We start from the raw sequence: 12,416 nt of genomic DNA on the forward strand, positions 1-12,416 counted from the left end.
TTTCATTAGAGCAAAAATCATAACATTCTGCCTTGGATTGTAGTTGTGCATGTTTGACACTGCTTATTTTACTGTAATGAATGAGAAAGATATTAATTTTTCTTTTGGGTATGACTGTGTTGTCAAGCATCTCTGTAGGTTTGACTACAGTGTGTTGTCAAGCGCCTCTGTAGAATAAGTCAGAAGATATAGGCAATCCCCCTCTGCCAGTCTGGAGGTAGAAGAAAATAGTGATCCTCAGCTAGTTTCAGCTTTCAAAATATAGATCAGCATTAATGCATTTACTCACTAAGCCACAGACAAGCCTTTATCTGAAGCCAAAGAATGCAAATAAGTGCCAGATAATTCATTTCTTTCAAAAATTACAAGGGAAGAGAATGAATGATATGGACATTGAAAGCAATGGCCCCACAATTTTCTGTTTGTTTGGTGTGATCAATTCATTTAAGCATGTGGGTGCGACCTATTCATTTCAGCATGTTGGCCCGTTACATTTTTTGTGCAGCCATGTACACATGGTAATTTAAAGTGGCTGATTTGTGATCACCTGTGCAGAAAATTCTAGGTTGCTGCACGACTGAGCAGCTTACAGGGAACACTGATTGCAAATATTTAACATGGTGACAGACTGGCATGTACAAAATATGTACTGGCATTGCAATAATCATTATATACAAACAACATGTAATTTTCTCTTACTCAATAGAGGTCATCATACTGAAACTATTTAAATGTTAAACACGGGAACATCAGAATATTGCATCCAATGTCAAGGCTATTTCAGTCTAGGAAAATCAATCTTTGTTTTTTTTTTAAACCTCAAATCTGTTTTGATCACAATTCCTTCTCGTGCTGATACAAAACAGGCAATGTAACTGAAGAGTCAATTTATAGTGGTTAACCAATGCTGCATATTAGTTTTCTTACCTTTTCTTTGTAGAAAAACCCTGAGCAGTGGGTTTGCTGTCTTAACTGCCTTCAGATAGTTGTCATCATTATTTATTGGCAACAAGTCTCCATGAATGTCTGCATAACCCACTAAAACATCAATGTTTGGAATTCTGTGGACATGCTGTAATAATCCATAAAACTCTTCAAATTTTCCAGGTTTGGATCGATCCAAGGAAAAGCGTCGAAACTCAGCCCCAAACTAAATGAGTAAAAAAGGGAAAAAAATTAGCATTGTTGCATAAATTTTGAACATTTATAAAAAATCTTTGGAATTCAGACAGAATACCAAAATGAATGCAATACAAATCCCATAGGTCATGCTACAAAGAACATAATTTAAGGGATGCAATCTTTACAGGGGTTCCCTAATCTAATCCCATAACCAACAATCAAGTGGCTTACATAAAAAGAGTTAAAGAAAAACAAGCATGCAAAAAAAAAATGTTTTACCACAAATTTGGTTTTAAAACAAAACACAGGCATATGCTGCCAAATGCTGTGCAGAGTGGTTCTTTACATGTCACAGGAATGCACTCTCTTATCCAGCATTAATAGCACTGATTCAGCGTGGATAGGACTGTACAAGTGGATCTAAACATTTTTATACTTTCCTGTGAAAAGTCAGACAGAGAACATCTAAATAGTCAATAAATCTGCCAGGCTCAGATTTTTCTGGAACAGCTAATACAAAATGACAGACGGTGCAGAAATTGTACAGAAATGAAAAAAAACAGAGGATTTGGATCCTTCATTAGAAAAAGGAAAATATTTACCAAATACTGTCCTTCATACAGATAAAAATTACATACATGCTCTTTTTATCCCACACTCCCTTATCAATAAAATATGTTTTACACAAGTGAAATGAAACTAGAAATTAAGCAGTACACTTGATAGGGTACATCTCAGAAGAATGAAAGAACACCATGCAACCATGACAAAACTGTTAAAGGGACAGCTTATCTGGTTTAGTTCTTCCCCCTACTCACCACAGGAGGAACTGGATTTCCTACATGCAGCTTCAGTTCATGTACACAGCTAGTGATGTTCTGCTGCTGAGGTACTGTATAAAATATACTCTGCATCAATAATCACAACCCTTCGTAGAATTCCAATGTACAGGGAATCTATAATTAGGACCAGCTGATTTGTTTGAAAAACATTACCCAAGGTTTGTCCTTTCTCCCCAAACCAACTTAAAATAATTATTTGGACAATGCCGATAACACCACAATACATCATCTAACAAGGGAAGAGCACACACCTCTGCCATGTGTTAATTCAGATGTTATTACAATTATACAGCTCTATGTTGGGAGTTTTTCCCTGGCTGGGTGACACACTTCACGTTGAAAAACTAAATCCTTTTAGTAAGAGCCTCCACCATCGCACTGAGGCAGCATCAGGCCAATCCACAACCAACAACCTGCTCTGAAAATTCTGCTTTTGACAACTGTGAAAAATTCCACCATAATGCTGACACAATCCACAACATTGAGACAAAAATAGGCCACAGCATTCTTAAATAATCAATTCATCCAATCTCCTAATTTAAAAAATTCCAGGATCCAGATCTACATCTTTCCCAAAATTAATCAACTCATCCTTGGGCCATACCCTGTATACCAAGTTTCCGGTATACCAAGTTTCCGGTATACCAAGTTTCTTGAAATTCTGCCATTAGTTTAAGATAAATTGTTTACAAACTAACAGATTAACAGAGGCAAAAACATTTGGGGTGGCATGGTGGTACAGTTAGCACTGATTCCTCACTGCACCAGGGACCTGGGTTTGATGCCCACCTTGGGTGACTGTGTATGGAGTTTGCACTTTCTCCCCGTGTCTGCGTGGGTTTCCTCCGGGTGCTCCAAATATGTGCAGATTAGGTTGATTGGACACGCTAAATTGCCCCTTAGGGGGAGGTTACAGGACAGGTGATAGGGCTAGGTAGGGTGGTGGTCTTTCAAAGGGTCAGTGCAGACTCAATGGGCCGAATGGCCTCTTTCAGTACTGTCGGGATTCTATGATTTACCTCTGCATTGTGGGCAGAGATACAGTCAATTTGCACTACCACTGAAAGGCAACGGATTCTTTAAAAAATTCCAGAATCTGGACCTGCATCTTCACCGAAAACGAATCAGTTCTTCCTTGGATCATGTCTGCGTACCAAGTTTTGTGAAAATCATCCTTCTTTTTTAGGCATATTGTTTACAGATAAACAAACTATCAAAAATATTTACTCTTATCACCCTTCAGTGGTGGTAATATCCATCAAGTAATTATACAACTGGGGAAGATATCCACAATTATGAAGACACTTCTTTTAAATATAAAATATCTCAATCTTGATTAGGAAAAAAGTACATTTTAATCACATGTATCTAACAGGAAATTTTGGCCTTTACTTAGTCAAGGAAGCCATGATGTGGAAATGCCGGCGTTGGACTGGGGCGAGCACAGTAAGAAGTCTTACAACACCAGGTTAAAGTCCAACATGTTTGTTTCAAACACTAGCTTTCGGAGCACTGCTCCTTCCTCAGGTGAATTCACCCGAGGAAGGAGCAGTGCTCCGAAAGCTAGTGTTTGAAACAAACATGTTGGACTTTAACCTGGTGTTGTAAGACTTCTTACGTTAGTCAGGGAAAACGGAGGCTGCTCCTTTAATATTTACCCAAAAAAAAGCAGAAATTCCATCTGTGCAAACGAACTATGGCTGATCACGGATTTAGAGAGTTGACTATGAAGGCACAGGGATTAAAATGTTAATCTATGTAGTTCTTTTCTTTCTCTCCCTCCCCCAAGGGCAATAATCAATTGTCATTCTGCACTAACAATCTAGAAAAAATTAGTCCACTATTTCATTGCCTTATCAAAAACTAGCATTTTGTTTGTTTTAGTTCTTCAAATAAAAGGTTTTAATTCAAAGGAAGGTTAAATAGCCCATATTTGCCCACAGACAATTCTGACGTGCAGGTATAGTAATATCATGCAATTCAACACCACACGAGACTAGTAAGGCAGTTTATCTAGTTCATCCAAAGAAGTTGGGAATAGAACAAAAAACAAGTTAAAAGTATCACCCTGAAGAGAGTAGATTAACACTTGAGGGTTGTTTCCAGCTGTTGCTTTAATATTTTCACATTTTGCCGAGTCACTAAAATTTGTAAATAAATTTGCACAAGCATTAATATATTTTTTGTCTTCAACTTGACAAGAACTATGGGCATCCAAGTAATTTGTCATTGATTTAAGTGCATAGGATAAGAAAAAGTGCACTGGATAAGAAAAAGTTATCAAGCTATTCACACAAGGAAAAGTATTGGTCGTGCAGTCCAGTATATACACAACAGTTGTGGGCAACCTGCGGCCCAGCCACCATGTACAGCCCATCTGGGTTCGGAGTGCAGTCCATGAGACAATTTTTTTAAAAAGGAAACATTGCCCAATTAAGCGTGGCCAATCCACCGACCCTGCACATCTTTGTCTGTGTGGGTCACACCTCCACAAACCATGGAGAGAATGTGCAATCTCCACAGGGACAGTGACCCAGAGCCAGGATCAAACCCGGGTCCTCTGTGCTATAAGGCAGCAATGCTAACCACTGCGCCACCCACCCACGAGACATTGTTGAGTGTTGCTCATGCACAGGTTGCCACTTGCTGCTGACTTCTGCAAAGTTTTTTTTTCTACTGGTAGGACTTAAATGATACGCACATAAAGTGAAGTGAGATGCATGCTGTTCGCACACAGCACTTGACTGTGAGGATGGATTATGCATCCAAACTGTAAATATTTTTTAAAATTTAGTGTACCCAATTAATTTTTCCAATTATGGGGCAATTTAGCATGGCCAATCTACCTACCCTGCACATCTTTTAATTGTGGGGGCAAAACCCACGCAAACATGGGGAGAATGTGTCATCTCCACACAGTGACCCAGACCCTGGACCTCAGCGCCGTGAGGCAGCAGTGCTACTCACTGAGCCACCGTGCTGCCCCTTATTTTGTTTTTACTATTTGATCTGGATATAAATGATTTAGCATTTTCTATAATCTAGCTATGATCTTCGGCGATCACTCACTAACAAGTATGATTGACTGCGAAAAAACTGCTTCCTCAGCTTCCGGTGGCAACCATGGAGGAGTAGGTTGCACATTCGATAGCTCCCGCCTGAAACGGACTTTTGGACCTTTTTTCCTGACTTTTCTTGGACTTTAGGGGATAGATCGGTGTAGTGAACGATATTAAGGATTCCCCCTCCGAAGTATGGCTAATTGGACTAGAAGTGGCCGTGTGAAAAGACTCAGCCCGGATAGAGTGAAGCAGTCGGTGCTGGTACCACGGCGCAGCATGGCAGAGGGTCAGGACCAGGGAGCGGTGGCTCAGTGGTCTAAGGAGTGGCAGATGAAGTTCTTTAGACTGTTTCGCTGAGCTGAAAAAGGAAACGTTGGACCCGATCAAGGCTGCGATTGATCAAGTAGTTTTGAATCAGGCGGTCCAAGGCAAAGCGATACAAGAAATTGAGCTGAAGTTGTCCAGCCAGGGGGACGATCGAACCGTGCTGGAGCATAAGGTGGAGGTGTTGGATGAGCGCCACAAGAGAATGCAGGAGACGTTGGAGGACCTGGAGAACAGGTCCAGGAGGCAGAACTTAAGGATCGTTGGCCTCCCTGAAGGAATTGAGGGGTCAAAAGGAGAAGCATATGTGGTGAGCATGCTGGAGACGATGATGGGGGCCGGGGCATTTTCTCAGCTCCTGGACGTCTATGGAGCGCATAGAGCCCTCGCAAGGAAGCCTAAGGCGAATAACCCACCGAGGGCCAGGTGGTGAGTTTCCACAGTTTTTCGGACAAAGAACTTGTCTTGCGGTGGGCCAAGAAGGAGTGGAGCAGCAGATGAGAGAACAGCGAGTTGTGCATCTACCAGGACCTGGGAGCGGAGCTGGCCAAGAGACATGCTGAGTTTAACCGGGTACGGCGATCCTCTTCAAGAAGGGGGTGTAATTCGGGATGCTGTATCCAGCACGGTTCTGGGTTACGCACGAAGACCGGCACTTTTACTTCAAGGTGCTGGACGATATATGGTCTTCTATCAAGGAAAAGAAGTTGGAATCGTCTTAAAGGATACTTAGTCTTGAAGGAGGTATGTGGCAGCGGTTTGTACTTTTTGTAATTCTTCTATCGGTTCAAATAAGACTATGTGGTTCTGTGTTAAGTATTGGGCTGGGGTAGTGGTTTGAGGCGGCTTTGTTTTTGCAGGAGATTGGATGCGGAGGGGGCCCCGAAGTTGGTGCTACTATGTGGGAGGTTGGGTCTGGTTTCAAGTGATTGTTTCTGCATTGGTTTATGTTAATTTATTTTACTTGAGGTTGTTTACTTACTAGGGATTGCAATGTTTTTAAATGGTTTATGCATGCCGGGAGAGGAGTTCGAACAATAGGAAGCCAGACTGTTTGGCACCAAGAGCGGGGGCTGTCGGGGTCAGCTGACTCTGAAGCGTGGTGGGGGGTACACGTGTGCTAAGATGGTGCTTGACCTGGGGGATTAGGTTTCAGGGGCTGTTATTGGGGGCTCCACTATCACAGCAGGCAGTCCATTCCACACCCTAACCACTCTCTGAGTAAAGAATCTACCTCGGATACCCCTTCTATATCTCCCACCCTGAATCTTAACAGTTATGCCCCCTTGTAACAGCTACATCCACCAGATGAGATTGAGAAAGGGGTAGGTTGGTCAGGTGTTTCACTCTGGGCCTGACTCAAAAGACCAGGAGGTTAGTGATATTGATCAGCAAGCAGGTGGCATTTGAGGCTGGAAGAATTGTGGCAGATAAGGGGGGAGAAATATATTATGGCGAATGGGAAGCTGGAGGGTGTACAGGTGGTGCCTGTATACGCTCTGAACTGGGATGATGTGGGATTTATGAGACGGGTGTTAGGCCAGATCCCGGACCTAGATCATGGCTTGATCATGAGAAAAGGTGGAACGAGCAGAGAGGGAGAGATTGGTGGAGGAGATACTTCGAGTGGATAGGAGCCCCCGGATGTGGGGCTCTTGAGAGAGCTTCGGAAACTGCATGCAGAGTTTGAGTTGTTGACCTAGGGGAGGATGGTGGAGCAGTTGAGGAGGGCAAGGGCGGTCTACGAATATGGGGAAAAGGAGAGCAGGATGTAGGCGCACCAGCTTAGGAAGAGAGAAGCGGGCAGGTAGATTGGGAGAGTATGGAATAGGGAGGGTAACATGGTCTTGGACCCAGTGGGAGTAAACAATGTTTTTAAAAGAATTTTATAGCAAACTATACGAGTCAGAACCCCCGCCTGGTGTAGAAGGGATGAGGCAGTTCCTGGATCAGTTGAGGTTTCCGAGGGTGGAGGAGGACCTGGTCGAGGGGCTTGGGGCCCCGATTGAAGCAGAGGAAATTGTTAAAGGACTGGAGGGCATGCAATCAGGCTAGGCTCTGGGGCTGGACGGTTACCCGGTAGAATTCTATAAGAAGTTCTCAGAGGTGTTGTGCCCACTGCTGATGAGGACCTTTAATGAGCCTAAAGAGAGGGAAATCCTTCCCCCAACGATGTCGCAGCCCTCGATTTTGCACATCCTTAAACGAGAAAAAGACTTGGAGCAATGTGGGTCATATAGGCCGATCTTGCTTTTGAATGCAAATGTCAAGCTGCTGGCCAAGATTTTGGCCACTAGGATAGAAGACTGTGTCCCGGGGGTGATAGGGGAGGACCAAACCGGATTTGTTAAGGGTAGACAGCTCAATTATAATGGTCGGAGGCTTTTGAATGTAATTATGATGCCCTCAGAAGGAAAGGAGGCAGAGGTAGTGGTTGCGATGGACGCGGAGAAGGCCTTTGATTGGGTGGAGTGGGAGTATCTTTGGGAGACGCTGGGAAGGTTTGGGTTTGGTGAGGGCATCATCGACTGGGTGCGATTGCTCTACCAGGCGCCGGTCGCGAGTGTGTGCACGAACCGGCTGAGGTCGGGGTACTTTAAGCTACACCGAGGGAGGAGGCAGGGATGCCCCCTCTCCCCGTTGCTGTTCGCTCTGGCTATAGAGCCATTGGCCATGGCGCTGAGAGCGTCAAGGAAGTGGCAGGGGCTGGTTCGGGGGAGGTGGGGGGTGAAGCACCGGGTTTCTCTGTACGCGGACGATCTGCTCTTATACATCTCGGACCGGGTGGAGGGGATGGGGGAGGTTATGCAGATCTTGGTGGAATTGGCAGGTTCTCGGGGTACAAATTGAACATGGGAAAAAGTGAATTGTTCGTGATCCAGGCACGGTGGCAGGAGAGGAGACTGAAGGAGCTGCCACTCAGGATGGTAGAGAGGAGCTTTCGCTACCTCGGAATACAGGTTGGCGCTGCCGAACTTTTGCAACTACTACTGGGCGACGAATATAGCGATGATTAGGAAGTGGGTAATGGGGGAGGGGTCGGCATGGGAGCAGATGGAGGCAGCGTCATGCAAAGGCACCGATTTGGGAGCACTGGTAACGGCACCTCTGCCGTTCTTGCCAGCCCGGTGGTGGTGGCGGCATTGAGGATCTGGGGGACAATGGAGGAGGTATAAGAAGGTGGAGGGTGCGTCAGTCTGGAACCCCGATTTGCAACGACCACAGGGTCACACCGGGTAGGATAGATGGCGGGTTCCAAAGTTGCAGAGAGCAGGAATTAGACGGATGGGCGATCTATTCATAGACGGGAGTGTTCCCAGTCTGAAGGCACTGGAGGACAAGTTCAAGCTGCCGCCAGGAATGGTTTCAGATATTTAGAAGTCCAAGACTTTGAGGAAACAGGTGGCTTTCCTGTTGATCCCGCCACGGGGGATACAGGACAGAATAGTGTCCGGTACCTGGGTAGGGAAGGGAAAGTGTTGGATATTTACCAGGAGTTCTTGGAGGCGGAGGAGATCCCGGTGAAGAAACTGAAGGGCAAGTGGGAGGAGGAGCTAGGTGGGGAGTTAGAGGCGGGTCTGTGGGCGGATGCCCCAAGCAGGGTTAATTCCTCCTCCTCATGTGCTAGTCTAATACAGTTTAAGGTGGTCCACTGGCACAAATGACGGTGGCGAGGATGAGCAAGTTTTTCGGAGTAGAAGATAGATGTGCAAGGTGTGCAGGAAGCCCAGCAAATCATGTCCAAAGCTTGGAAGATTCTGGCAGGGGTTTGCTTGGTACGCGGGTGGTGCCGAGTTCACAGATAGCAATCTTTGGAGTATCAGAAGACCTGGGAGTTCAGGGAGTGAAAGAGGCCAATGTTTTGACCTTTGCCTCCCTGGTAGCCCAGAGACAAATCCTTTTAATGTGAAGGGACTCGAAGTCGTTGTTCGCCCCGCCCCCCCCCCCCCCCTCCCCCTCCCCCTCCGAGTGTGGAGACTTGGGTCAGTGACACGGCTTGGTTTCTCAAGCTGGAGAAAATAAAGTTTGCCTTGAGGGGGTCAATGCTGGGGTTCTCTCGGAGGTGGTAACTGTTCGTCAACTTCCTCAGGGAAAATTAAAATGTCAGCAGAAGCAGCATTCTGAATGGGGGGTGGGCAGGTGCAATATGGTTAAGGGGTGTACAGAGGGGGTTGGGTGGGAAATGTCTAGTTTATCATGTTGATGTTTATGTTATTGTTTGTTATAGTTATAAACATTTTGCAAATGCTTCAATAAAAATACTTTTAAAAAAAGAAACTGCTTCCTCTTGTAGTTGGGTGTCCTCGAAGAAGTGTCCTTCAATTAGGAGGAGGCTCCTCCAAGTAGGTCTCTTCTGGGCAAGGGTCACCCAGGCATTGACATCTATGCTCGATTTCTTGGAGGTAAGCCTTCAGGATGTCTTTAAAGCGTTACCTTTGTCTTTTTCTTGTCCAGGAGCCTTCCTTGAGCTGGGTGAAGTTTTGCATTGGCAGTTGGGATTCTGGCATTCTAAGCTCATGGCTGGAAAGTACTCTCCAGGACCTTGACGTGGCATCTGCTTCTGAGCCATATGGAAGAGTTGGGAGGATGACTGCCTTGTACATAAGCATCTTTGTCTCAGCACGATGTCGCAGCAAGATTCTCTTCCTTAGGTGTGCAAAGGAGGTGCTCACGGAATGGATACAATGGTGGATCTCTGCATCGATGTGAGCCTTAGGAGGAGAATGTGCAAACTTCAGTGACCCGGTGCCGGTTGACATGTTATTCTATAGCAGTTCTTAATTGACAGCATCAAAAGTCTAGATCAGATTGACAACGGCCATGTAGAGGCTGGTATGGCAGCAAAGAGGTTAGTCCTATTGCCTCACAGCACCAGGGACCCAGGTTCAATTCTGGCCTTGGGGGACTGCCTGTGTGGAGTTTGCACATTCCCTCTGTGTCTGCATGGGTTTCCATGCTTGGTGGGAGTCAAACATCACCTTTGATGGGGAGTTGGGGTATTTCCTCAACAAACACCCACATCTCGGATTGTATCACGGTTTAGGAGTTGTTCAAAGTGTTCTCTCAATCGAAGGCTGATGTTTTCTTTCGGTCTCTTACTCTGCACAGGTTTGAGGCCGAGGGTGTTGGTTCCATATTGCCCCTTCTGAACCAGTTTGAGGCCTGGGGTGTAGGTTCCATATTGTCCCAGGTATCATACTTGTTGTCAACGATTTGCAGCTCCCTAGCTTTTTCAGTCCACCATTGGTTCTGGATTGCCCTGGTTCTTCTTTGTACCTCTGCCTCGGCTGATTGAGGAGTTCTCCTCATTATCTTGCTTATTGTGTCATTTTGTCAGGTGCCAAATATCCAGCATGTATTAAATGGATTTAAGCTTATTCATGGGATCACGATTAAGAAACAAGCCCGATTTATTTTGCAGCCCACTGAGATGGCACTCACTAGCCGAAGTTACCCATCAAAGAAATACTTCATTAGGCCAACAATCACAGATGCTGCATAGTAATTCTGTCAAATTGTTTACACACAAATTATTGATTCGACATTTCCTCATTCTCCCATAAAAAATCACCATCCATTAAGAATTTTCAAACCGATCACAATTTAATATGAATGAATTAAAAAATATATATATTGCATTCATTTAGAAGTAGAAATTCAAAAACAAAATAGTGCGGAAATGTGCAATCTGTGATAGACTGCCACAAAAAAATAATATCCAAATTAAGCAATGTCGAATGCCAGGTGCAAATTGTTTTTTTTGTGGCTACCTCCAACTCGGAATAGTTAAAACTCCCATTCTATTTTAGATGAGCTTCCAGCTGGATTCCTATGTGAACGCTCAGGATGATGAATCTGAACCATATCGCCAATTGCTTTGTTGCGGCATTAACAAAGCAAAGCCTCCGTTACCAAGAAAAAAGTTTTGTAAAACGCCAAGCGAGAGAAAAAAAAAGTAATTGAACGCAACGAGCTGAACAGTATCAAAAACTTGTTCCAGCCGCTGGCTGTTTTCTGAAAGATCTCGATGCGCTCATTACTTCCTTGAACTGCGCTCTCACCTGTTCCAACCCCCCTCCCTCCCAGCAAAATCTGAACTGGGAAACTAACCTCCCACAAGCGAAAAAGATAAAATGTCCTTAAGTCTCCATTTGAAACAGGCCCATGTCTGACCGTCAGATTGAACCTTGGCCTCAAGCAGCCTTGCTGACAGATCCTGGGCCACACACCGCAGGGAGAGAGAGAGAGAGAGAGAAAAGAGTTGAGGCTAATCCCCCCCTAACGACTACAGACTGGAAAAACACGAAGCTCCCTGCTTCTTTCCCGAGACACTGCGCCACCCCTGACACACACACACCTTGCTCTTCACCTCCACGCTTTCCAAGCTTCTGGACGGCGTACGCTGATGGGTCTTGATCATTTTCGGAGAAGTGTTTCTCGGCCGTTTCCGTGGTCAGCCGCTCGTCCCTCCGTTCCCAACAGGCAACGTTTCAGCCTCAAGCGAGGGAGGGAGGGGGGCGGGGACAAGGTGTAGGAAAAGTCCAGGATCGATCTCGGAACCCGCACCAAACACTCCGTCCCACTCACTCACTCCTGCAGCTAAGTGTTTGTGGGGGGGGAGCTGGTTACTGGCGGTTGCGCGTGCCGAGCTCCTCCCCAGCGGCTCGAGCTCCGCCGCCACCGCCGCCTCGGCCTCCGCGCGCAAACCCTCCTCCTGACGACCTGCAAACTCCGGACTTTGTTACCGGGTGACGTCACTCGCCCCGGCAACCCAGCCTCGGTTTCACCTGTGCGCGCGCCTGCATCAAGCCGAATCGGCGCGCGCGCGATCCATTGTCCACCGTGCATTTTTAAACGCGCGCGCCCTCGGAGCCGTTGACCCCCTCCCCGAGGGAGCCGAGGCGTTCTGCACAGTCCAGGTGTCGGAAATGCTTGCAGTATGGGAAAATGTGGGAACGGCGGCTGGCGCAAGGTTTTATCAAGTCTCGGGGAACAGTTTTGAAACTTCTGCTATTTATTCTGCATAGCATGATGTCCGAGCATAGGAATCAGGAGCAGAAGGAGA

General features: G+C 45.8%; 1 protein-coding gene across 1 annotated transcript in view; it reads right to left on the reverse strand.

The window, feature by feature from the left end:
• The window catches only part of pard6b (par-6 partitioning defective 6 homolog beta (C. elegans)), a 76,750-nt gene extending 64,784 nt beyond the window's left edge, over nucleotides 1-11,966 (reverse strand). The window contains exons 1-2 of the mRNA XM_038803145.1: nucleotides 11,709-11,966; nucleotides 928-1,150 (exon numbers count right to left, since the gene is read on the reverse strand). Of these exons, the coding sequence (XP_038659073.1) occupies nucleotides 928-1,150; nucleotides 11,709-11,771 (286 nt within the window). The 5' untranslated portion in view covers nucleotides 11,772-11,966. The remainder of the gene's footprint in view (nucleotides 1-927; nucleotides 1,151-11,708) is intronic.
• Between the last annotated feature and the right edge of the window lie 450 nt (nucleotides 11,967-12,416).

Source organism: Scyliorhinus canicula, chromosome 7 (assembly GCF_902713615.1).
Source record: "Scyliorhinus canicula chromosome 7, sScyCan1.1, whole genome shotgun sequence".
Lineage (NCBI taxonomy): Eukaryota > Metazoa > Chordata > Chondrichthyes > Carcharhiniformes > Scyliorhinidae > Scyliorhinus > Scyliorhinus canicula.